The sequence below is a fragment of the Panthera leo genome, chromosome A3 (genome assembly GCF_018350215.1).
Source record: "Panthera leo isolate Ple1 chromosome A3, P.leo_Ple1_pat1.1, whole genome shotgun sequence".
In the NCBI taxonomy this organism is placed as follows: domain Eukaryota; kingdom Metazoa; phylum Chordata; class Mammalia; order Carnivora; family Felidae; genus Panthera; species Panthera leo.
This window is the reverse complement of record NC_056681.1, coordinates 86,028,589-86,056,130: the sequence shown is the minus strand read 5'-3', so window position 1 is coordinate 86,056,130 and position 27,542 is coordinate 86,028,589. Positions and strand designations below refer to the sequence as shown.

The window sequence follows — 27,542 nt, the reverse complement described above, 5'->3', positions numbered from 1 at the left end:
TCAGACTATGATTTTCAGGGCACTGTGTAAGATACTATGTAGGTATAGATTATGTTATCTGTTCCTGTGGGATTTCTTTCTTTCTTTCTTTTTTTCTGCTGAAACATATTAGGAAGGAGATTAGGGCTGCTTAACTCACAAGGCCAAGGAACTTTCAAGGCCAACACACATGTTGAGTGATCAGCACAGCCTGCAGCCTGCCCCAGCCAGCCCAGAAGCTCCTTGAGGTCTAACACAACCCTTTAGATCTCAAGCATCCTAGGGTTGTCCTTCTGTTTCAGAAGCCAGGTCTGCCTTCTTCAGGTAAAAGTAGGACTTCTATAGAAATATTAGATGAAACTAGGTGGTTTTGGGTAAACCACACCCCACGGTCTTGTACCTAAATCCCCTGGTGTGTTTCGACCACAGTGGCTGCTTCCAAAGGCAAATGCAGAGTCAGCACCAGAAAAAAGGGCAACAGCTCCTTTAACTGAACATAATAAGGGGAGGGAACATTCTTCACCTCGGGGCAAACAGAGCAACTTCATCAAGCAAAAGCCTCTTGCCCTATTTTCCTTTGGGAATATAAGAGACAGCTGCACATAACAGAAACACAGCCAAATTGGAACCCGTGGAACTAGCCATGGTGCTTTCTCTTGAAGGATTAAGAAAGGCTTTTGTGGATGTAAAGAGGGTTTTATCCTCCCTCTTTGCACAGCAATGTAATTTCCTCCCTTGATTTCTGGGCAAAAAGTTAGCATTCCAACAATATGTGCTTTAATTGAGTGCAGCTATTAAATCCCTTGGCTTACATGCATATGGTTCGGGATATAACAGACTCGTGGAATGTTAAATTCAATCATTATTCTTTCTGTATGCAGGAAACTTGATGAAAGCATTGGTTAGAGGAATGGCCAGGGGGCAGTGCTCAGTTTGCATACAATAGACCTTAGGGATTGAGGACTGTGAACTTGAATCGTCACCCCTATGTCTTTTGATCCCACTGTTTTCAGACCTGTACCCTGGTTTCTAAATTGGTGAGTGATGCATCCAAAGGAGGCCTGTTGCTCTGAGAGTGATCAGAGGATCAGAAAAGCCACCAGCCGGGTACTCCTGCCCAGGGATTCTCCTTCTCACCATTAGCCTTTAATGCCTCTACCATATTCTGCCCTAGGCCACGCTTGCACCAGAACTGCTTACTGGCCCATTTATGGTGGAGTCTAAGATGTTTTTCCCCCCTCAAATGATGAAGATTTGGGAGCAAGGCCAGGATATTAGCATATCTTCTCCCACCACCACCTCCCCCGCCCTCCCTTACATTATTATTACTGCCTGGCTAATCTTTAGGCATTGTGTTAAAGAAAAATGGAATACTTCAGCATCAGGCTGTTCCTAGAATCACTAATTGTTTGGAGAATGTTTCAAATTTGCCCTGATCTACATACATGAAGCATAGTCTCTGCAGGGAAAAGAGAAACCTAAAATGTCCGTTTTAAAGGGAAAAATTGTATTGATAAAAATATTTATATTTGCATCTCAGATTTTATCTTTGCAGGTGGAAAACGCTCCCAAACTATTCTGTCCATGGCTGCAGTTCAGTTCAGTTTCTGTTCAACCTTGGTCAGTTCAGTTTGTTCAACCTTGGTTCGGGAAGGGCCAAAAACTTCCCTCTCTGCTACCTCAGATACAATGGGAGCCTGGGCCTGACTCAGCTCTGTGTTGCAGGGGCCTGAGTCCTGGGCCAGCCCAGCCCACTCTCTGCTCCACTTTACCACTCTGTCCATCCCGCTGCACCCTGCTCTGGTCACTTACCTCACTCTCCTCAGCAGGGGGTGGAGGGACCTCCTTGATAATCTGAAAAGGGGGAAAAAAAAAGAGAACAAGTCAGTGAAATATTTGGCCACCTGCTCTCCAACAGGCCTGTCCTCAAGAAATGCCTTGGTAGTATGGCCATAATTACCACCACAATGGGCCCAAGCAAGAAAGGCTTAATCAATGCCATGATGTGTCTTTCTGGGCAGAATAGCTCAGTTAGTTAGAGCATGATCCAGACTGAGGGTTCCATTTTCAATTTTGTCTGTTTTATACAGAGAAAAAATATTCCACAAGTAAGTTTCATCTCTTATCCCAGGGTTGCTATCTTGCAAATGTATTCACTCACTTATGCATCCAGTCATTCATGCATCAAATTCTCTATCTACCCATCCAAACTGCTACACATTTAACAAAGAGCTACACCCAATATAAGTTAAGATGATGCTGAAGAAATGGGTCAGGTATGGACCACACTCAAACTACAGTCTTGTTAACTGTCGCCGGCCCCAAATGGTACCTGCCCCAGGAGGGAGAGTGTGATGGTCAGACCTATTCCCGACAGAGGGCAGCAAAGGAGGGATAACCAGGGATTTCTTTCAGGACCCTGACATTTAAGGGGTACAAAGATTTACATTACAATGCTATAAGATTGTATGCTGCAACTTCCCCATCATCAGGGCTGAAGAGAGATATGTGGACAGTCTGGGCAGGGAAAGCGATCTGGAACCCCTTCTAATCAATGAGAGGATGATCGACACATGGGAGGAGGATGGTTTGTGACAGTGAGCAGCTTCTCCTCTTGCTTGTCCCCAGTTTGCTCACCCCATGCATAAAAGGAAAGCCCCTGTAGTTAATTATATTAGAGTCTTTTACATAGCGACTTGGCCATGTCCCCTGGGGGCTCCCTCCTCTCCCCCCATGCTTATTAGAATTTTGAGTCCCCTACGTGTAGTCTTTTCCTTAGGCAATTCTGGTAAATACAGACTTATTATATATCTCTTGATGTCCTAGTGTCAGGGCTGTTTATGCCCGGATGCTCAGGCACTGCCCACAGGACGAACCAGATCCTTAATCTTCTAGTTGGAGAGCTCTCCCAGTTGCTGACCTGGCTGCCTATTGGGCATCAAGGTCTTCCTCACCTTTCCCTCACGAGCACATGTCTCCTTTGATTTGATGATTATTTGGGGCCTCATTTGGGCTCTGATCCCCACTGCTCTCACCCACACTACCATTATCTGTAATGTCATCTCTGTATGTTGAGACAGGCTACTGACTTGACGTTGTATTAACACCAGTCAGGGAACGAAGACTCCAGCCATCTAAAAGGATGGTATTCAATTAATTAAGAGGCAGAGATTAAGGGCTCCAGGGGTTTCAAGCTGCCATTTCATCTGCCCCCACTTCCTGGCCACTGTGGGAAGCCTTCTGAAGGTCTTTGGAAAGCACGAAGCCATGATTTTGCTCACCCACTCAATTAAGGCTCTGAATTCCTTAAGGGAAATCTCTGAGGAGGGCCATTACTGATTTTAAAACAGGAAATGTCCAGAAATTGGAGGGAGGAGTGAGGAGCTGGGGATGGCAATCTGGAATGCATCTCTTCTCTTAGGGCAGGGTTGGGAGGGGAGTGAGAGGGAGAGCAGGATATTTGGGAAACCCAGACAGATGTTGACAAGAGTGCTGTGGGCAGTGTGCATGGCAAGTATGCTGGGCATACAGAGAGGTTCCATGCAGAACAGCTGGGCTTCTGTCTTCACAGTGCTACCAGCTTCCTCCCTCACTGCATGGAAGTACAGCATCGTTGTCCAATGTGAACCCTAGACCTGCCTTTTTCTGATTGTGAAGATTCGACAAATCCTTGAACCTCCCCGAGCTCTACTCTCCTAATCTGTTAGATGGGAATAATGTGACCTTGTAGCGTCATGATGAACAATAATGTTTGTAAAACATCTGGTAAAGAGTGGGTGTTCAGTAAATGGTGTGTGCATTATTATTCTCCTTTTCCTTTCTTTCCTTTCTCCTTTCTCTGTCTCTCCTTTATTACCCCTTTAAGGAAGGTTTCACTTGACTCCCTGCATATACTAAATGACTATGTATGGTGGTTTCCAAGCCAGAGCTTCATAAAATGAGTAAGACAGGAGGCTGGTGTTCAGAAAGTGGTCAGGGGGCTTGAGAGTGACCAGGGACTTCAGGGTGGTGAGCATCAGTATGTTTCACCACATATGTGTAGGCACATGACATCAGCCAGGAAGTGCAGCACCACGTGGCCTATCACTCAGACCAACCCAACTGCGGTTGCCATTCAGTGTCACTTACTGAGTATTTATTGAATTCTACATCTACATCCACTATTGAATGTCCGAAGGGGGACCTACAAGACAATGCCAAGATACAAAATTTATTAAGTATTAATCTGTAATCCAGATTCCATGCTTACGCACTGTGAATGGGCACCCGAGCTTCTGGAAAAATGCCACCATGTTCAGGTAAACAGGATTAGGCACCTCCAATCTGGCCTTACCGGTTGGGTGTCTGGCTGCATTGAGCAGGAATGAGGAAGAAGTCTTCCTGGTGCTTCAAGCTCCACCACCACCCAGCCTCCTCCCCTGGGACAGGGAGCAGCTTGCCATAGGACAGCAGGAGAGCGTTTCAAAGCTTGGTCCAGACAGGCAAAGTTGAAGTCATGACATGATTATTCCAAGCTGCGAAGCTGGACGGGCTGTCTGTGAATGAGCCAAAGCCCCGTGCCAAGACCGGCACATGGGCCCCCCAAAGGAGTGCTCTGCACAATGGCCCTCTCCACCTCACCCCTGCGGAAGACCAGAGCTCATGCCTAGAAGAGCAGCCGGGCAACATACCGTGTCGCTCTTGAGCCTGCGGTACCACCACAGCCTTGCTGCACAGTGGCCCAGGGCCCACCGGATAAAACTCAAACTGCATCTCCACAAGGCCTGTGTGATGTGGCCCCACCTCTCCACTTCACCCCTCTTCACTCTTCCCTTCACTTTTTGAGCTTCAGTGTCTTGGTCACCTTTCTGCTTCTTCCATGCACCCCATTGCTTCTCACTTGTAGCCTAAATGCTTGCTATCCCTCAAGCTCTCCTCTATGGGATCTCACATAGCCCAGTGTCTTTTGTAGCACTTTTAATTAACAGATTAATTCAACACTTCTTTGCTTCCAACTAGTGTGACTAGAAAGTGTTTATTTCTAACTAGAACGCAAGTTAGAACCAGCGCTAAGCACTGCCAAGAGAAGGCTTGATTTGGCCCACTGCCCTTCTTAGAAGGTTCTGGGAGATTCCTCTTGGTTGTGAGTGGGCTCGTCAGATCCTTCCCCATTAGGGGGACACATAGAAGATGGTAGGTTGAAGAGCTCCTTAATTAAAGTTTCAAAGGAGAACATTCAATAAACATATTTATGGAATAACATGGCAGAACTGAATGGGGGGTAAATCTGGGGACATGCTTTTCCTCCAGAGGCCGGCAGCACTTCTCCACCTACTACCGTCTTTAGCTTGGGTATTTTGAATGGGCAGAAGGTGACCATTTGCTTCCTTGGGAGAACTGCCCTGGAAATCCTTCTGCGTTGATGTAAATTCTGTCTTGAGGTAAAGGGGATAAGAAAAATGAGATGGAATATGGACTTCTGAATTCTATTAGTGTTTCTTTGCTATCTGAGAATTTCTTGAAACTATGTCTGCTGTGACTTGGGAGAAATTCCCCCTCTCCCCTCTTATCACTTTTAGCCATGTTTGCGTAGGTAGACATGAGATAGGGTTGGATTTGACAGAGGCTGTTGTATGGATAAAGGAAAGAAAAGACCAGGTAGAAACTTACTAAACTGAAATCTTACTGACGACTTCTCATTGAGTCAAAACAAATGAAAGTTTTGCGTACACCCCTGAGTCTGGCTACTGGAAATGGTAATGATGAAGGTGTGGAGGTAGAGCTGGCATGATATGAACACAGTAGGAAGATCATATATACCCAGGTCCTGTTTGATACCTAGGAACCTTACTCCGGTCTTATGAGTCAAGTTCAACCGTTTAGGTCTCTGTAATGCTCTCTTTGAAAATTAATTTTATACAATGTTAAGGCGAAATATAGCACCTGGTGAGTTTATTTTGCTTATTTTTTTTTTCCTCTAGCAGTATTCAAGTTTTGCTCCTAATTTGTATATTTTGATCATTGCCACTTTGTTTGCTCTTGCTAACTTTACTGCTACCGTCCTGTGTAGTGGAATGCAGAATGTAATCTACGCAGTTTTTCACACAGGCACCTCTCTTCTACCCGATGAGAACCACACTGGCTCACCAGACATTCCATTTAAAGCCGTGAGTCAGGTCAACATGCTCATGAGAAGCAGGAGGATGCCAGGCCGGGCTATTCCCATGTGGTCCCCTGCTATGTCCCCACCACCATTTCACATTTCTCCCCTTTATCTTTTCTGACTCCTCTCTGTGGCAGCAGTTGGCTGTAGGCTAAGCTGTATGAGCTCATTTTAGACAGATGTTCATCTTATGGCTTGAGAAGTGGGACAAAACAGAGGACTTCTTTTTGGGTTCCCTTTCTCCATAAACTGTATTTAGGGGTTCAGTATCCTTACACAACCTGGATGAGAAGCATCTCCCGCAACCCCCTCTACACTGAAGGTGTGGTTCTCTTGTTGCAAAGGAGACACTTCCTTGATGCACAACCAGTTGTGTTGTCCAGACCAAGTTCAAGAGAACCGCTTAAAAAATACTACTCTGTTAACAAAATTAGGAACATGTCCTCTAATTTGGACTCAATTTTAAACTTCACTGAGTGTCAGAGGTACCTGGAGGGCTTCTTAAAACACAGATTTCTGGGCTGCATTCTGTAGTTTCTCATTAGTTGGTCTGGAGCGAGGTCCTTGTATTTCTAACGAATTCTCAAATGACGCTTATGTTCCTGGTCCATGGACCACACTTTGAGAATTATGAATTAGCTTATTTCTAACAATGCTAGCTTCAGTTAGGTATTCAGGGGTATGTTGTTGCTTCAGGTCAGACATTCCTGTTGAGAGTTGCTTATGGCTGATTAAAAACACTGGTTTCGAAAATGTTTCAGTCTAACAATTATGGTGTCCCTGTTCTATTGTCAGGAACTGTGGGATCTCGATTGCCCGTTTGTCAGCGCATTGGGGAAGACATGGAACTGTTTCTGGAGGAATCTCTCAGCTCTGCCTGCAGGCACTCTCTTGCTTCCTCTAGTGAGCATTTGTGCTCATCTGCCTGCAGAGCTGGCAGGGCCTGGATTCTTGGACCTGGCCCTGGAGCAATCCTAGCCAGATAGTTCCCTGGGAGTTAGGACACAGATCTTAGCTTTCACAGTCTGCACTGTCAGCAGTGAACTCACTGAACTGTTCATGTTTGCATCTTTGCATCTTTCTTCTGCACTGGACTCTCAGCCCCTAGAAGACATGTGTGTTCTTGGCCATCTTTTATCTCCTGGCATGGGGCTCAATGCTTGTTACTCAGTCACTATTTCTGGGAAGAATGGGTTTGCATTCCCACGGAGGAAAAGGTAAATAAAGAAAGCATTCCTTATTATTCTAAACTTCCTTGCCTCTCAGATAAGCACTTGAATGATTCAAGATTCAGGACTGGTCTCTCAACTGTCCATATAAATGCTTCTTTAGCAGTTAATATGCTAACAGTGCCAACTGCTGAGAGTCGGTTGTGACACTTAGATGCATCACGAGGATCTCATTAGGGTCATAGGTTGGATTTATATTAATTATAGTACTTCATTGGATACATCTATACCCCATTCTATTCCCTAGCCCCAGCCTCCAAGTAAACTCACTTGCCTGTAGTTCAAGAATCCACTTTCCAAGCATAGTGTCCCAAACTAAATTTCTATTAATGCTTCCTGAAAATTTGAAGGTGACAATTGCAGTCTCTTTTATTACAATACAGGTATGTAATATGTGAATCTGTTCATATGTGGTAGGTAAACTTGTCATAAAATCAGTAAACTATGAGATCAGTGTACCTCAAAATTTGATTTTTCATGAGGCAAAAGAGAATATTTTATATATATATATATATATATATATATTAGTTTTTATAGTTTTATTAGTTTTATAGTTTTATTATATATAATATATATATTAGCTTTTTAAATATTTATTTTTGAGAGATAGAACACAAGCAGGGGAGGGGAGAGAGAGGGAGATACAGAATCCAAAGCAGGCTCCAGGCTCTGAGCTGTCAGCACAGAGCCTGACGTGGGGCTTGAACCCACAAACCATGAGATAATGACCTGAGTCAAAGTTGGACGCCCAACTGACTGAGCCACCCAGGCCCCCCTATATTAGTTTTTTTGTGTGGTAAAAATCTCATAACATAACATTAAACATATTAAAGTGTGAGGGAATTCTATTTGGTGCCACTGAATAGCATCGGGTGAATGTGAAGGTGCTGTCCAGCTGCCAGCAGTGGCCTGGGAGGGACACACAAACCCCCACACACCGTGGCTGCTTTCTCACTTCCGTTTACCCTTGTTCAATGCAAGTTATATTTGCTCCTGAGCTTATGTGCTTTTCCTCATGAAAGCATTGAATATACATCCTCAAAACCAGTGTGTGTCCTGCTCATAAGAATCCAGGGATTGAATGAAGGAGGAGAGGCTTAAGCATGTGGAGGAGAAGCTTGTAACATGAGAGAAGATGGGGCATCCTGTGACCAACACGAGTAAAAGTGCCCACACTGAGCTTCGTCAGAGGCCACACTGAAGAACCAAAAGAAAGGAGAATGGAACTCAATGGGAGCCATCAGAACCAAAAGAAAGGAGAATGGAACTCAATGGGAGCCATCATTGGCCTTAAAGAGGATTGAGGCACGTGCCATGGATTGAAGAAAAGGTTATCGCACCGTGAGCAGCAGAACAGCACTTTCGTGGCATGAGGTCTGACTGGAAACCACAGAAATTGTCTTTTTTTGTTATGAAAAGAAGAACCTGGCAAAACAACAAAAGCTGGACTCCTATTTTAAGCTGGCGCAGAAGGAATAACAAGACAGTGAGTCACAGCCGTCCACCTCTGGTGTCGTGACACTTCGTCCTAAGAATGTCCTTCCTTCCGTTCTGCCTCCGTAACTCAAAGCCACAGTGCTACATCATACTCACATGCCCCGGGAAACTTCAGGAGTTTATTTTTACAAATCGAAGCAAAGTGGTATATTTACTGTAGCATAATTTAAATTAAGAATCTAAGATGCTTAAAATGGCGGAGTTTTATTGGGTTTATTATTCATTTTTTTGAAGTGTATTGTTTTATTAGACTACACAGGTTTGAATGCTCTCCTCTGAACTCATTTCCCCCATTAGTCCTGTTATTTTCATGCAGCCCAAATTCCATAATGCAGTGGTATTTTTAGGGACACATGTTATAGGAGAGATGATGGTATTTAGAGAACTTTTGATGTACCTGCTACTTAACCATTGTTAACTCTGGAGAGGACAAAGGAACCACTCCCTGGGCCTGACTTCCTTATCTAAAGTCTGGTCCTTGTGCTTTCCATGTGTATTATAAAACCTCAAGGAATCTGAGTAATAATATTCCTTGGGTATTTGGTAATTTGGGATTGTGAGCTCCTGGGTAATTTGCATTTACCTATGGGAATCCTATGACGATTGCATTGAGGGATCAACATGCCACAGAGGATTCGAATTTCCTTCTGCAGATTCCTAAGTACTTCCAAACTGACAACTTTTCTTGGCTTGCAATTTACAGAACCACAGGTAAGACACATTTGAACTCTAAAACTGAGAGATTATGGTTTTGAGTTCTTAGGGACATACATGTACACATGCACCAAGCCCATGGCCTAGCCTTATATGCAAGTTCCCAGCTTTAGGCAGAAGACTCCATTCCAACTCCCAAACTTTTATGTACACTATTAAACCAAATGTCTAGGTTATTGAGATCAGAAAATCTTCCCCCTCTAGGACTGCCACTGCTATAGGGTCAGCAAACCATCTGATTTCCAGATCCTTCTTTATTTTGGCCCTGGAAATGTCTTCTGTTTTCTGATGAACCTGGATATATATTTGAAACAACTTTTATTATATTTTTTTGTAGGAATTTTTTTCTTTGTTTTGCTATGTAGTCCTCACTATATCACCATTGAGAGTAATTTATTTTTCACAAATGATTACTTCTTGCATGCTTAGAGGGGTTAGCTAAAATAAATATTGTATGTAGATGGCTAAAGATTTTTGGGTCCTTAGATCTAAAACACTGCTTATCTTGAGACTTCTGGCTTGATCTCTTAGCACTAACTCTTCTGCTGTCTCATGGCCTCATAGGTTCTGTGTGAGGAGAAGCTATCAGAACAGAGCTGTGTAAACAAGAAATGCCAGTCGAGCTCTGAAAGCCATCTAACAAGGGCTTCAATTTCACAGGTAGAAGGGGATGCTTGCTCTCATGCTTTAAATTCTAGACTTCCATTCTGATACCCAAACTTTATAATAACTATTCTTCTAATTAAAACTAAAAAAAACAAGGGAAAATGAGCAACTTGATGTGGAAAACATTGAGGAAGTAGGATATTCCAGCTAATGGCAGAGAAGTCAATCTTTCTACTATACGAACAACCTAAATGTAATAGAAACCTCACAGCTGACTGGAGTGGGTTAGTGCTGTCCAAGTACTGCCTGGACCCAGTAATTTTACCCTGTTGTTTAGCAAAGGCTAATGCCAAGGGTGTTGATCTAGAATGTAGTACAAGAAATTTTCAAAGAAATGAGGTCAACTTTTTTCTTTTTTTGCATTTGGAACTCAAACTTCAAATGTTTTTGGCCTCCCAACTCATCTGTCTTAAAAAATTTTTTTTTCTTAATGTTTATTTATTTTTGAGAGAGAGAGAGAGAGAGAGAGAGAGAGCAAGCAGGGGAGGGGCAGAGACAGAGAGAAAGGGAGATACAGAATCCGAAGCAGGCTCTGGGCTCTGAGCTGTCAGCACAGAGTCCCATGCGGGGCTTGAACTCACCAGCCATGAGATCGTGACCTGAGATGAAGTCAGATGCTTAACCAACTGAGCCACCCAGGCACCCCCAACTCATCTCTCTTAAGACTCATCTGGTCTTATTTGCCTAATTTGCCTTAAAAGGGCAAATGTCTCGATAATTAAAATGAGAGTAGTGAGTGGCAGGCATTTTACATTAGTCAATCAGGCCTATGTGGCTTATATGGTAACTTAAAAGAATAACTGTGTATATTCCCCATTAGATAATATGTCCCCATCACCACAAAACTCTATTAAGTGAAACAGTTCAAAGAAATCCATGAATTCAGATTCCCTGAGGCTTGGAGAAGGAGTGTCTGGTCTGCCTGGGTTATGTGCAAGGTGATTCCAGCCATGAGTAGTGCCTATAGGATCTGAGCAGGGCACATAGGGAACAGGAAGGCATAATGATGTTGGTAGCATGTCAAGCTTGTTGGCTTCGATGCAGCCTCTGAGCAGGCCAGGAAGGAGGCAGCCCCTCAGAACTCAGGAATCTGCTCTTTCTACTGTTTGAGCATTCTCTGGGACTATGTTACCCAAACAGTGTTTGGTAGAATACTAGTGCCCTTCCAGGTGTCTGTATGTTAATAGGTATTTGGAAGGGTGGGGGGATAGGGACAGGCTAAGGAAGGATTCCAGCATCAAAATAAGTTTGGGGATTCACAGCTCAAATTATCTTATGAAACATTCTGAGAAGTCCTGCAGTGAAGGCAGTTATTCAATTTAGTTTAATAGTGTCTTTCAAACTCATTGTCTAAATACTCCTGTTCTGAAGCATACCTGTTCACATCTTGTAGGTACTATTGTTCCATGGACATAGTTTGGACATGCTGTCCCTGATTACTTACATCATATGATCCTCTGGTCATTTTGATGTGTACCCAGTTTTGAGAACCACAGGCCAGGGAATCTCGAAAGGGAGGAATAGATTTACTTATAGGAGGTAAGAATATAAAGAAGCAACTTTAGAGACGATATGGTTCCAGTTTTTAAATTTTCTAAGTGGGGAAGTTAAGGTGGAAGGATTTGCCCAATCCTGTGAGTGAAGAGGCAGATATCTACTGGAACCCAGTTGTCTTTAATGACAGCTCACCTCTTTTCATTTCACCCAGCAAGCATGAGGATGGCAGTGGCTGGATTATAAGGCAAGTCACAAGGCCAGCCTGGCAGGGATGAGGGAAGCCACAAAGCAAGGTAGAGATGGGAACAGACTGGGTGTATGCGGTGTGTGGTGTAGAGCTGCAGGGGTGAGGACAGGCCATGGCAGAGTTCTGTATGCTAGTGAGAAATAATCTTGTAAGCTGCAGAGTGAGGAGTGTCCAGATGGAAATGGGTGGAGGCTGGAAAGGGACCTAAAGAGCAGGATGAGTCTAGGCTCAAGATGCTTGGCTAAGGAGCTGTTTGCACCAGTCAGGTTTCTATTAAACAGACTATCAGTAAATCCCTTTGCTGATGTTAAGCTTGGCTGCCTGGCCCTACAAATTAAATATTATACTTTAAGGTGTGGAAAGCATTATTTGAAGACTTTATTTCAATAAGGCATATCAAGTTCTTGATTAATTTTTGTCCCTTGCAAGTTGTCATTGGGGATGTCGAAGGGACTTAATTTGTTAAACTGTTCTTGAAATTTAATAAAGTGAATGAGACATGATCTTTTTTACGGTGCTTTAAAAACTGTTCATAAGATACCTACAAAGCCATTACAAACAAAACAAAACAGAGCAGAATTTTGCTTATATGGGGAAAAACTCTGGATGCATGCACACTATCCTATCTCAACAAACTGAATAAAAATATTTGCCTTTATATGAACAGAAATATAATGATTTGATTTCACCTAAAGAGCATCATTTAAATAGTTGGATTTCAGAAGATCAGAAGAACTGTAACTTTATAGCAGGGTCTCTTTTTTTTTTTTTCTTTCTAATTGTGATAAAAAACACATAACCTAAAACTTATCATCTTAACCATTTTTTTCTTTCTTTTTTTTTAAAATTTTAACGTTTATTTATTTTTGAGACAGAGAGAGACAGAGCATGAACGGGGGAGGGTCAGAGAGAGGGAGACACAGAATCTGAAACAGGCTCCGGGCTCTGAGCTGTCAGCACAGAGCCCGACGCGGGACTTGAACTCACGGACCGCGAGATCATGACCTGAGCCGAAGTCGGCCTCTTAACCGACTGAGCCACCCAGGCGCCCCTTTTAACCATTTTTAAGTGTACAGTCCAGTAGTGTTAAGTATATTCACATTGTTATGCAACCAATCTCCAGAATTTTTTAAAAAGATTTTATTATTTTTTTAAAGTTTATTTATTTTGAGAGAGAGAGAGAACGTGCATAAATGGGGGGAGGGCAGAGAGAGAGAGGGAGAGAATCTCAAGCAGGCCCTGCACTGTCAGTGCGGAGCCTGAAGTGAGGCTTGATCTCACGAACGGCAAGATCATGACCGGAGTCAAAATCAAGAGTTGGATGCTCAACCGACTAGCCACTCAGGCACCCCTAAGATTTTATTTTTTTATTTTATTTTTTTAAAAATGTCTATTATTTATTTTGAGAGAGAGTGTGTGAGAGTGAGCACGAGTGGGGGAGGGCAGAGAGAGAGAGAGAGAGAGAGGGAGAGAGAGAATCCCAAGCAGGCTCCACGCTGTCAGCACAGAGCCTGACAAGGGGCCCGATTCCATGAACTGTGAGATCATGACCTGAGCTGAAATCAAAAGTCAGATGCTCAACTGACTGAGCCACCTAGGTGCCCCTTTAAGATTTTTATTTTTAAGTAATGTCTACACCCAACAGGAGGCTCAGACTAACAACCCTGAGATCAAGAGTCACATCCTCTACCGACTGAATCAGCCAGCTGCCTCACCAGAATTTTTTATCTGGCAAAATACAGCAAGATCTTTTTACTTGGGATTCCTGATATACCATTAACCTCCCAAGAAAGTGGGCACATTTCTACGATTTTATTTAAGAAACTGCCATAAATGTCTTTTGTTATGTAATTTGATACATATAAAACATTACATTGCAACATCCATGTAATTTATGAAATGCAGGACTGCCTGCATTTTCTAGAATAGTAGTGCTCTCATATCACTGATTCATTGTTGACCTTTTTTCTCTAAACATTCAAGTCATTCAAAACATTTACTTTTCTAATATATTTCAGCTCTTTTTTTCATGATTCTCTTCTCATTTAGGTTTCTTAATCTTCTTCTTTTTAAAGTTTAACTTAGAGATTTCAGTAATATTGGATCAAACTTATGAGTAGATGGAGTGGCCACCACGTGATTTAAAGGGGCATTCTGCAATGCCCCTTGTGGAACTGAGGCAGAGCTTTATTTCTTTCTGGTAAAGTATTGACCCTTGAATTCCCTTTTTGAAAATGCAAATAAGTCCAGGGTGATATAGTCCAATACCTCTTTCCCTTTCAGTGTGGGTGTTTTTGTGCCAGTGAATCAATGTAGAAATCTTAGAAGCCAAAGGTTTACCTGGGGATCCTGAGGGCCGATTCGGGAAACACTAAAAAGTTTTGATTCAGGATCTATCTAGCCAATTACCTGTCTCTTCCCATCAGTTGTGATGGATAGACAATACTATGCTATGTGGGCAGTAAGTCACCCCAGGTTCCATTCAGCTGGAGGGTAAGAGCCCAGAGGGAATGGGGTCCTTTAAGAAAGACAAAATGCAATAGGCAGCACAGGTCACCCTCCGATTTCTTCTGCCAGACAAGGCCAGCAAGAAGCAAGGATGCTGAGGCAGAGGGCAGGACTGATAGTAACCACTGTGTCTGGTCTGCTCATACTGGTCATTACATTTTAAAATGCTCCTTATGATCAGTAAATAGCAATCTGAATGCCTGCCCTTCTACCCCCAGCGACCCTCCAGGATTTTGTGGACTGCCCCCCACCCCTGCCCCATATCCAGCCACTAAAGGGTTGATATTTGGCTCAGTTGGGGTGGAGAGTCTTGCAGGTTGTTAAATGTTTTGCATATCACTCCTGGAGAAAACTTTGCAACAGAGACAAACCTCTTGTACCCCACATTTCGCAAGACCCTTCTGCTCCCTGGCTGTTCCCCATCATCATGATGCTGCTTTAGTACCTGGTCAGGGGGCATTTCCTGCATTTCCTTGGGACAAGGCAGGGAGAATGACAGAGGAAGCTTTCAGGACTGTCATTTACAAGGATGCTCTCTGCTAGTCCCAGAGCTGTGGCTAGAGGTGTTATCCTTCAAGGGAGAGAAACTTCCTGCATCTTCTGAACCAGGATCCTGGAATGGGGTGGGAGGTGATGTTTGCCCTCTTCCTGTGTACTCCCTTTAGAAAACACATGACTTTATCTTGTCGCCTCGTATCTCATCACTCTTCAAGAAAGCCACTGGTCAACAAGTAGTTTCTGGGGGCACACCAAGCATCAGAGCCCTGGCCAGCTTTCAGAAATACGGGCGAGGGCAGTTTTTATACACGTCATAAACAGGAAAATTAATCTCCAAGATCTTCCCTTGTAAAGAGATCCTTTGGGACTTACAAAAGCAGATCACATTAAGACATTTTGGCTGCTTTCCAAAGCAACATGGACTTTACCAGATAAATTCATTGAAAAATATTTTGAATATTGCAAAACATCTGGCCTTGGGTGACACTGCTTCCAGTAATAAAAGACATTATTTCAGAGACATTTCCCTGGAAATTAAAGCCACAATGAGATATCACCTCACAACAATTAGAATGGTCAGCTGTCATCAAAAAGACAAAAGATAACAAACACTGGTGAGGATGTGGAGAAAAGGGAACCCTTGTGCACTGCTGGTGAGAATGTAAATTGGATATGGAGGTTCCTTAAAAAATAAAAAATAGAACTACCATATGATCTAGCAATCCCGCTTCTGGGTATATCTCCAAAGGAAATAAAATCATTATCCTGAAGAAGTATCTTCTTCTTGAACCCCCATGTTCACTGCAGCATTATTTGCAATAGCCAAGACATGGAAACAACCCAAGTGTCCATCGATAGATGAATGGGTAAAGAAAATGTAGTACACACATATAATGGAATATTATTCAGCCATAAAAAGGAAGGAACTCCTGCTATTTGCCATAACCTGGACATAACTTGAGGGCATTATGCTAAGTGAAGTAAGTCAAATGAAGAAAGACAAATACTGTGTGATGTCACTTATATGTGGACTCTAAAAAAAACCCCAACTCATAGAAACAGATCAGATTTGTGGTTGCCAGAGGTGGGGTTGGAGGGGTGGGTGGTGGGGGAATTGGGAGAAGGGGGTCAAAAGGTACAAACCTCCACGTTTAAGATAAATAAAATCTGGGGATGTAAGGTACAGTATGGTGACCGTAGTTAACAATACTGTATGGTATATTTGACAGCTGCTAAGAACTGCTAAGGGAGTAAATCTTAAAGTTCTCATCACAAGGAAAAAACTTTGTGACACTGTGAGGTGATGGATGTTGATCAGACTTATTATAGTAAACATTTTGCAATATATGCATGTATCAAATCATTATGTTGGATACCTTAAACTTATGCAATGTTATTTTTTTTTTAACGTTTATTTATTTTTGAGACAGAGAGAGACAGAGCATGAACAGGGGAGGGTCAGAGAGAGAGGGAGGCTCAGAATCCGAAACAGGCTCCAGGCTCTGAGCTGTCAGCACACAGCCCGACGGGGGGCTCGAACTCACGGACCGTGAGATCATGACCTGAGCCAAAGTCGGACGCTCAACCGACCAAGCCACCCAGGCGCCCCAAACTTATGCAATGTTATATGTCAGAAAGAGACATTTTGCACCAATATGAATGGAATGCCATGACGTACAGTAGTATATTCCTATTATAGTAAATATTTTTTAATAGTGATAATAATACACAGCATTTACTATGTGCAAAGGTACTGTTCTAAGCAGTGTATATATGACTCCTTTAATCTTCACCATCTCCTTATGAGGAGGAGATGCTCTTATCCTCTTCATTATACAATGAGGAAACAAGTTCAGAGAGGTTAGGTAACTTGCCCCAGATCACACAGCTAATACGTGATGGAGGACTGCTAGCTGTTCTGTTGTTCCCAGCTATCCCCACCCAGGACTAACTGTTTTTAAGAATGCAAGGGACTGGGTGAACAGGGTGATGCCTCCAGTAGAAGGTCTGGTGCTCACTGCCGGCCACCATCACTACCACTGACCCTGGCCACCCTTTTCTTTAAGAACCCCACTGAGGGGGGTTTTCCCTCCTTAGAACTTCAGACTTGAAAATTGTTTTTGAATCACCATAGATAGCACCCTGGCTGACTCATGGCGTTTTGTTTTGTTTTGTTTTGTTTTGTTTTTATCCTCAAAATAAAACAGTTGTGTAGCCTTAAGTATTGAAAACACCATTTCACTTTTGGGGCTGCTGCTGGAAGAGTGTGTGCACAGTCGCGGTGAGTCAGTCCAGTCAGTCCGGTCTGGCTTGCACCGGCTGACCAGAGACTTGAGTCTGTCCTGGGTCCCGCCTGCGCACACGTTCCGATCTACTGAAAGTCATCCCTTTCCCTCAACACCCAGGGCCTCTGCTGGTGCAAGAGCCTCTTTCTTTCCAGAAGTCCCTGCCACATGTATCCACATCCCGGTCAAGCTTCTCATCTCCTTCTTTCACCACCTCTTTCCAATGTCATTTGAAGCCCTCTCCCTGCCTTTTTGAGCCCAGCGCTCTGTGAGTTTGGGGCCCTTGCTGAGCTCAGTTCCACACGCAGATGTGAGTTTCCTCGCGCTGTGGACTGAATGCTCAGAGAGAAAATGAGGACAAGTTCTTGCCTGGAGAGGCTCAGTGCCTCCCCTGAGGGACCCTCTGGGGAAGAACTGAGAGACAGGGAATGGCAGATGGCGGGCAGTCCAGCAGCGCTCACTTCAAACCCGCCTGGGCTTACAGTGCACCCTCTGAGTCTACATAAAGGCCGAGTGTGGGCTGGGAGTAGGCATGTGAAAGCAAACGGTGTTTTCCTTCATTTGGATATGATTTTGTTTGGGCTTCTCCTAGTCTAGGGGCCAGGGAATAAAAATTGATAAACCGGCACATTTCCTCCTTTGGGTGCAGCAGGTGATGGCAGGTTATGCCAGGCCTGAAGCTATTTGGGGAGACACTAGCCCGGGCCATGTGGTGGCTCCTGACGAGCATGATGGGGAGGGGACAGATTTTTATCCATCTCGTAGCCTAAGTGGTTAGACTAGTCTGGGCACGGGGTAGATGTGTCCTATAAATGTTAGCTAAAAGTAATGAAATGAAGGCAGGTGCCACTCATTGTTATTAAAAATAAAGAGGTCAACGGCACTCCCGCAGATGGGCAGACTGGCTGCTAAGGCCAGCGTCGTCTTGAAAGAGTATTAGCGGGTGCAACTCAACGTGTGTGTGCATGCGTGCATGCGCGTGTGTGTGAGATTCATGTCAAATAACACTCGCCATTTACAACATTCTGGGGGTCCTTCCTGAGCACTAGAACCAGAGCGGCCACCTGGGCGGCCCTACCTAAAGGCTGGCAGTCTCACTCCCTACCCGTACTGATTCCCAATGACTTGCGGCTCCGTCTGTGCCAACTTTGTACAAATTACATAAACAATGCAAAATTTGTCCTTAATCTTTACGTAGTTTTTTGTCACTGTCTCCTACTGATGGTCCTGTTAACCTTGTGTCACCTTCTGCTTGAGGCCTGAGGTGAGGAAGAGGAGCTTGGGGCACTTACCACGGTGCAGCAGAGGGGCCAGAACCACCAGAGGAGAGCCAGGGCCAGGAGCAGGAACAGGATCAGTAAGGCAATTGCCAGGATGGAGCCATCCGACTGTGGGACCAAGAAAGAGGGTGGTCAGCAGCGGGTCGGCCATGTGGGCAGCCAGAGACACCTGTAGCCTCTCCCTCCCCGCATTCCCATCACTGATATGCAGACTTAAGGCCCAGAGAAGAGCACAGTTTGCCAAAAACAAAAAACAAAAAACACAGAAGGTTGAAACTCTGCTGAACATTCTGGACAACACACTCCACATAGCCAATTCTCTCGAGAAATGGCCCTTCATTTGTCTTTTCAGAAGGCCCTGCTCGTCTCTGAACACACACATATATATATATTATATATATGTTTGTTTATTTTGATATATATATCAAAATCTATCTATCTATATCTGTATCTATATCTATATCTATATCTACATCTATAATATAAATTTTGTTTATTTTGAGAGAGACAGAGAGAGTGAGAGGGGAGGGGCAGAGAGAGGGAGAGAGAAGATCCCAAGCAGGCTACGCACTGTCAGCACAGAGCCCGACATGGGGCTCGATCCCACCAATCGTGAGATCATGACCTGAGCCGAAATCAAGAGTCGGAGGCTCTGACGCTCAACTGACTGAGCCACCCAGGTGCCCCCTCTAGGAACAGCATTCTGAAGGACCAATCCTGCAAAAGCCAGGGTGGGCGGTTGCCCACATAACCAGGCATTGAGGTGGCCGATGACTGCCTTTGCCTCTGGCCCATCACCCTCTGCCTGGTGACATCCTCCTACTCCCTGGGTCTGCTGTTCCTGCTACCACCTGCCTTGCGCTGTGGACAGTTCTGCTCAGGATTCAGCCTGCTCCCCCCATTCCGTTCCCAGGGATGCCCAGAACTGATCCAGGAGGCAAAGTCTAGAGCCAGCTGATAGGATGAAATAAAGGGAAGATGGATTCCAGGTACGGGGCGTGGCGCGGCTGATAGAGAACCCGGGAGGCAAGGGGAGTGGTGGCTGAGTCAAGGCTGCTGTCAGATCAAGTGGCTGTCAAGTTCCGGCCAGGGGGCAAGGCAGGCACCAAAGACAAATTTTACCCACTTCAAAACGTGCCTAGGCCGGTCCTGCAAATAGACACGGTTGTTACTGCCACGGTTGTTACTGCAAATAGACACGGTTGTGTCTGAGATGGTTGTTACCTTTTAGCAGAGATCCCACTCGGTGTCAGTATTCTAGGGCTGCTGGTTCAAGGAAGCAGATTTAAGCCCCCTCCACCCGCCCTCACCTCCAGCTGGCGGGAGTGAAAAGGGGCACAACTTTTGAGGGTGAGGGTGGGGGAGGGCAATTTGAGGAGCAAATTGTCATAGGTATTAGTTGTCATGGTACCCTTTCTGAGTAAAGCTGGAAATTCCACTTCTAGTTCCCCAAAATAATCAGGTATGTTTGCACAGATGATGACAACTGATCATAAGCATCGCCATGGAAAACCACCTAAATGTTGTTTTGAATTAGGGAATGGCTAACAATACATTACAGAACTCCCATGCAACCAATTACTGTATAGACATTGTTTTCTGTTTTCAAATAATAGTTAAATGACATGTGAAACCATTTCTGACATAAGTGGATTTATGTATAAATTAGTGAGAGAGAAAGACTGAGGGATATTATTAATAGTAGTTTTGCAGGCAGTGGGTTTATGATAATTTTCTTTTTTTGTAAATTGTTTTCTTTTTAAAAAAAATTTTTTTTTCATGTTTATTACTTTTGAGGGGGATGGAAGGGCAGAGAGAGAGAGGGAAACACAGAATCTGAAGCCGGTTCCAGGCTCTGAGTCATCAGCAGAGCCTGACTTGGAGCTTGAACTCCCGAACTGTGAGATCATGACCTGAGCTGAAGTCGGATGCTTAACTGACTGAGCCTTCCAGGTGTCCCAATCGTTTTCTTTTTCTTTTTTTTTTAATTTTTTTTTTAACATTTATTTATTTTTGAGACAGAGAGAGACAGAGCATGAATGGGGGGGGGGGAGGGTCAGAGAGAGAGGGAGACACAGAATCCGAAACAGGCTCCAGGCTCTGAGCGGTCAGCACAGAGCCCGACGCGGGGCTTGATCTCACGGACCACGAGATCATGACCTGAGCTGAAGTCGGACGCTTAACCGACTGAGCCACCCAGGCGCCCCTCTTTTTCTTTTTTTTTAAACAACTTGTAGTAAGAAGATAAACTCCTGAAGTTGTTCTTTAAAAATCTGTACTTGGGGCTCCAGGTGGATGCTTTGGTGCCCAAGCTCACTGGCCCAGAGGTTCTTACCCAGGGCCAGTGGACCTATGGGGTACACAGAGGGGCTCCAGGGGATGGAAGCTTGTGACCCTCTCGAAATTACACTCATGATCTCCAGGGCCTGTGTTTTCAGGGGGAGACTGCACACAGCATGACCAGATTCTCCAAGCTGCCCCCCACCCCCTAGCCCATTTATGAGGAGCGAGGTTGGGTGGCCTATTCAGGGCAGCACAGCAGGTTAATGGCAGAGTTGGGACTTGACTCACTCCCACTCTGAGCGCTTGGCGGGGGCTACTGGAAGCCGTTTAAAGGTAGCTCTTACTCCCTGGAATGTCTTTGACCAAAAAGCCAGGGAACGAAACACCCTGGCCCCGCCCAGCCAAGGCTTGGGAATGCCAGATGGCCCCTGAGGGAGGTGCACCCTCGCAGGTGCAGGTGCAGGGCTGGGCAGTGGGTGGGGAGAGAGCACAGGGGCCGGAGGAGGGACATGGCCATGGTATGGAGGATGCTGCTGGACCCACAACACTTATGCATGAGCAAGAGGGATGCTCTCGGCGAGACACATGTGTGTTTCCCAAACTTACTGTTAGTCAAGAACAACTCTCTTAACCTCTCAGTCTCTATGTTCCACACCCATAAATGGAGATACTAACCCTCAGCTGCCCCACTGCACCGACGGGAAGACAGATGAGCTACCTCAGGGGCCGGTAGACACAGCCGCACAGCTGGCATGAAGGCTATCATGTCAAACACTGCACTGTACCTCGCCCTCCCTCCAGTTCCTCAGAACAGCAAACGTGGTGGGCGTTTCAGATCATAAATCTGCTTGCACTTAGAATAATAAATAGTTTTGGTTACTGAAAGTCTCATAAAACAGCAGTCTTTTGGTATTGAGTTATAATTTAGCAAAGACTGCATTTATTCACATTATACTCAATCTCTCCACCCTCCTGATTTTCTTTTCACTTTACATAGAAGAACCGAAGCAGAAAAGCTCAGATACTGTGGGGAAATGTTTATACTTCCTTCTGGAAGAAGGAGAAGGTTTCCTGTGAAGCAGGGAGGGAGAAAGACCTGGCCCACCAGGAAAGAGAGGAGGCTTCCATACTGGGGGAAGACTTCCTGGATTGAGACCAGGAAGCCACCTATGTTTGGCTTCCCTCCAGCCAGGCTTGGTCTGCCCCTTACCAGGCACAGCTCTCCCCAGCTGTGGAGGAGCACAGCTGTGGGGCTCAGGAGGGGGCAAGGTGCGGGGGGGGCGGGGGAGTGAGCATGCACAGGGCCAGGAGCTCCTGGAGGCACTTTGTCCTACTCTGGAGACAGGCCCAGAAGCAGCCCCCAAATGCACTGCCTGCTTTTCAAGATCTTCCCGCAACCATTACATATATACCGAGTGCAAAAGGGTCACCGTCAAACTTAGGGTATGAATTTTTGATAAACCTAGACCTGGAGCCAATGTTTTCCTGGGATATAGCATGCACATGTAACCTCAGAGTTCCTTTGCATCCTCATTCAGCAAGCGTTTATTGAGGATCTGTTCTGTGCCCACTGAGCAGACCTCAGAGATGCAGGATTGATTAGACAGAACCAAGGCGCTCATAGTCTGCTGAGGGAGTTGTAGAAACAGTGAACCACATGCCGGGGGCTGGGTGTTATTCAATAGCTGTACACTGAGCACCTTTCATGTGTCAGGCAGTGAACGATATAGACAGTCTCTATTCTTATAGAATTTACATTTTGGGGACACCTGGGTGGCTCAGTTGATTAAGCATCCAACTCTTGATTTTGGCTCAGGTCATGATCTTACGGTTCATCTGCTCTGTGCCCATAGTGTGGAGCCTGCTTGGGATTCTCTTTCTCCCTTTCTATGACCCTCCCCTGCTCTCTCTCTCTCTCTCCCTCAAAATAAATAAATAACCATTAAAAAAAAAGAATTTACATTCTTGTGGAATGATGATGATGATGATAATTACTATAAGCGCAGGTAATATTAACTGAGGACTTACTATGTGTCAGGGACTAACTGTATGCACTAACAGGCTTTCTGTATGTTACCTCACTTAATTCTCATTAACAACCAAATGAATTTAATAATATTATTTCTCACATCTTATAGATAGAAATACTAAGGCGAGGACAGGTAAAGAAACTTCGCTACGTCACAGGAAGAAAGCGGAATTGAACCTGGGATGTTTGGTTCCACACTTCACAGGTGTAACCAGCAGTCTATTGCTTTCAGCAAGTGCTAAGAACCGAGTGCTTGGGAGGTACTACTTCCGAGGGGAGGTGGCACTGAGCTCTGGGCCTGCAGGGTGGAGGAGAAGCTGGCATTCTTGCAGAGAAAGGCATTGGGTAGGAGTGGAAGGGAAGTGGGGACGTCACTGTGAGAGGCTGTGCAAGCTGAGCAGAGGAGCATGGCTTCTATTTGGAGCCAAGGGGACTCCGGTGCACCGTTATTGGATTTGTTTCTTGGGAAGGAAGTGCTTTCGACATTCTAGAGTATGGCCTCAAGGAGGGAGAGATTGGGGGTCAAAGGCCCAGGTGGAGGCCTGCCGCAATGCTGTCTGGTTCTTTCAGGATGACACTTTACAGGGTCACCCTTCGGAAACGTTTACATTTTCATGGACAAGTTCGGCCCTGATTTTACTAACAATGGCTGACCATTATTGTGTGCTGCCTGTGTTGCTGGTGCTATGTAAAGCGGATGTATGTATTATCTCATTTAATTAAATGCGCCTTGTGAGAGCAGTCTTGTAGGAATTGTTACTCCCTTTTTGCAGGTGAGGAAAATGGAAACTCAGCGAAGACCTTAGCCGGGACCTCCCACATACAAACCACTTACAGACATTTATATGCCCACAATTTTAATGTTGCAAAACTGGAATGGACCACAGCAGGGCCCGCCTTCCCTTTATAGTCTTGACTTGCAGTTTCACTCCGTTACCTTGTTGAGGAGGGACTGACAACATACCTGAGGATGGCCCTACAGAACCTGTTGAATATGTATCAGTATATAGTATACAAACACGTACACATCTGCACTGTTTAGTAAATGGTATTTGCTTCATTCACGAAATTAGCCACTTATTCTAAACCAGTTCTTTTGCATCTTTACCAAGTGCCAAAATGAAGAACCCTCTTGGGTGCTAAGGAGCAGGCTCTGCCATTGGCTGGAAGGCATGTGGAATGTTTCAGAGCCCCCACAATGGAGCCCGGCTCCATTCTTTTGCTCTGGTACCAATTGCCTTGACTCCTTGGGCTCTAGCCACTGGCCTGCCCTCCTGTGTCCCAGCTCACGGTCTGCTGGCATGCCCTGTGGGCCTGCTCCCCAAAGCTTATTGCTGGATGATTCCAGGAGGGTCGTGGGCTGTCTGTTCTCTCATCCTGACTTAGGACAGGTGTGTGGGCTTAGCCTCTGCTCTCCCCCTTCACCAGGGCAAAGATGGTCAAGACTGAAGAGACCCCCTCGCCCCCAGGCCCACACGGTCGCACCACAGGACTGAGTGGGGCCATTTAGGTCAGTGGCCCTGTTATGGAATTGTGTCTGTACGGGCCCTGTTGTGGATGGCTAGCTGACAGAAAGCAAAGTGGCTTCTGAGACCTCGTAATTTCAACAGTTACCAGCCTCCAGGGTGACGTAGACACATACTCCAAGCTCTCTGAGAGCCCTCACTGGGGAGGGGAAGGGACCTGATTTTATGACACAAAGAGAGCAGGAGCTGACTTGCTTAGCAAACTCTTAGACTCTGATGCCTGCCCTTGCTGGGCAGCTCTTGTGTGTAATTTTCCGGAAACCTTCAAAAGATTTCAGAGAAAAAAAAAGAAGCAGATAAATAGCAAAGATTGATTCCTACCACTGTGATTTTTCTGACAGCCTAAATCTCAACACAAGTTAAATTCTTGTTTTATTTAAAAAATGAAAAGTTGTAAAACACCAACAGGGCCCTTTAATTAAACAATAATTACAGGTGTGGGGGGGTGGTTCTGGGGTATGTGAATAGAGCTGAAAGGCAGGTGGGAATGCAGGCAGCCTACGGTGGTGCCTCTTCCAGTTCGGGGGGAGGGTAATCATCCATTTCCTTTGGTGAATAATTTCATGCCTTCTTAAATATGAAGGCGCGGTGCTCAGCCCTGCTCCTTTCCTCCAGCCAGGTCCTTATTGTTAGGGTAACCATCCCGGAGGGCTGCCTGGCTTGAAAGTCCAAATCCCTGCATCATAGATTTCTTTAGTTCCTTCTGTTGCCAGCTCACCAAATGAGGGCATCTCTTTTAAGACAAGAAAGCACTGTCTTCAAGGATATAGATTTGGAAACCTGAATAATGGAAGCATCTCTTACTTGGTAGGTTGTAGGTAATTTTGGATTTCTGATGCAGGGCATGAGTGTGAGGGATCTGGCCTGGGCCTGTTTGTGCTGTGATGAGAGAGAAGCAGGCCTCTGGACAACAGAGCACCAAGCATTGCTCCTCCTTTCGGTTTTGTTTTGTGGGTTGCCATGGTAAAGAGAGGAGGATAACATTGAGAAGAATCATTGGGAGACTGGGGGAGACTCAAATTAAAGAAACTTTGTGCTATTCCCCATCTCACAGTTGGGTTTGGACTGGGATCCTGCCTGCTGCCCGGCATGGGTTATTATGTGGCCAGTGAGGTGTCTTAGGTAAGGAGGGAACATTCTTCCTCACTGCTGTGCGTCTTTCCATGTTGAGGGCTCCCTCTGTGTGCAGACCTTCTCTTCCACTTTACTCATTAGGTAAAGAAGGCCAGAGTAAACCAAGCACGATGTGATCTGTTCCCCCTGTCACTCCTAGAACATGCTGCCCCCAGGGAGCAGCCCCCAGGGAGGCTGGCTCCCATTGAACTTGTGAGCTAGCCATCTGAGACAGGGCCTTCTCTCCTCTTCTGCAATATCAAGCTGGTTTTGCCAGGAGGTCTGATGCTTATACAATTTTTTTGAGGGGGGTGCCTCTTTAAGAGAAAGAACATAAAAGTATAATTGCACAATTATGAGGGTCCCTCCCAGAGCTGTAGGAGAACTAGGAGGGACCCGTTCAAATAAGCAACCTTGCAGCTCAAACCTCGGCTGTCCAGTAACTCTGCTGCTGGCTTGAAGTCTTCCCTGGACAGGCCCCCTGCCCATGATGAGGCTGGTAAACCTATTTAATCCTGGGCTTCAGTTTCCAGCCCATTTGCTGCCACACTCAGTCAGTCTTTAGCCTACCATAGTAAAGGCAATACTGAAGTTCACATACCATTTTGGGGGGGGGGGTGCCTCATTTCTGTTTGTTCACATGCTCTATTGCCCCCACTACAATGTCCCCTCTAATATCTTATTTTAACTTCTCCCAGGATGGGCCCTGGCAATGGTAACTATTATGTTTGACAACAGCTCACATGGATTATTAACCAAGTAGTTATGAGAGCCTCAGTGACGGTGGTGGGTTTGCGGTCGCTCTAAATGATCTATGCCAGGTCTAACAGATCCTGCGTATTAACACTGAATTACTGAAGATATCAGATCCTTCCACGTGGTTAGACTAGGCTATCTTTTAAACATTTAACACGAAAGAATGAATTAGCAGGTTTATTCTGCCACATTGAAGGGCTCTCAGCCAAACCCTGCCAAAAATATGACAAGAAAATAGCTGATGATCCATTCAAGCTTCTTAAAAGCTGGCAATGCTATTTCCCTGGATTCAGTTGGTAACCGATGATGCCACAGGGCAGTCCAGGACGCTGGAGGTGGGTTTGCTACTGCATGAGGCTACCCAGTGGCCCCTCTTCATCTTCTCCCCCCGCCCCCGCCCCAGCCCCCGACCCTCTTTCTCTGGTACTGAGTGAGGGTGAGTTTGAAGCACTGTTGGAAAGCCCTCAGGGGAAAATGACCCTTTCTCCAGGGGCAGTTCTGGTCTATGACCTTGTGATCTCATGGCAACCTGCTTGTTCTAAATACCGAAGAGGCCATCGTGGCGAGAGGGAAATGTGCAGAGTCAAAGAGACTTGTCCTCTCCAGATGAGAGACCCCACGGAGGCTGTGGAGGGTGGGGGGTGGGGTCCTACATTCCCTGTTGCAGCCCCCTTGGCTCCAGGCTCCTTTCCTCCCTCCCAGGGCACAGGCTGGCGCTTGGGAGGTGTCACATTCCAGTGCTCTGAAGTGGAATATAGAACCATTCTCAGCAGCTGCTCTGAGCTCTGTTTCCTGCCCAGACAAAACTGGCGGAGCACGGGCAGGTTTTATTTTGTAAGATGAAATTTAAGTCATTTTATTGCTGCTGAGACGGTCCGGATAGGCAAGCCCCAGAGACCAAGATTCTCTCTCTCATAGCTTATATATTCTGACTGTTATTTCTGGAAGCAACCTTAGCGATTATCTAACATCTCCACCCAAACCGCCCTGAATTTTTATTGGAGTCCTATTCCTCTGGCATCTGTGACAGTTACTGGACTGTCCTGAACTTCATTCCTCCTATCTGACTATCCCTTACCCACCTTCCTCACGGGCTCCTCCTTGTACGCAGTCCCTTAAATATTTGCATGCACTATGGATCCATTTTTTGTTTTTAGAAAGGTATATACTTTTTATTTTGCTTGAAGTGTGTCTGCTTTTTAAATTCGCTTTGAAAAATTATGGTAAAAAATATACACATAAAATTTGCCGTTTTAACTGTTTCCAAGTGTACAATTCAGGAGCGTTCAGTAC

The 27,542-nt window shown here is 45.2% G+C and overlaps 1 protein-coding gene across 5 annotated transcripts in view; it reads right to left on the bottom strand.

Annotated features, from left to right (window-relative positions):
• ANTXR1 (ANTXR cell adhesion molecule 1) overlaps positions 1 to 27,542 on the bottom strand; it is a 217,341-nt gene that overhangs the window by 67,538 nt on the left and 122,261 nt on the right. For all 5 annotated transcript variants that reach the window (XM_042932532.1, XM_042932533.1, XM_042932534.1 and 2 more), the window contains exons 13-14: positions 18,555 to 18,650; positions 1,792 to 1,833 (exon numbers count right to left, since the gene is read on the bottom strand). In XM_042932532.1, the coding sequence (XP_042788466.1) occupies positions 1,792 to 1,833; positions 18,555 to 18,650 (138 nt within the window). The remainder of the gene's footprint in view (positions 1 to 1,791; positions 1,834 to 18,554; positions 18,651 to 27,542) is intronic.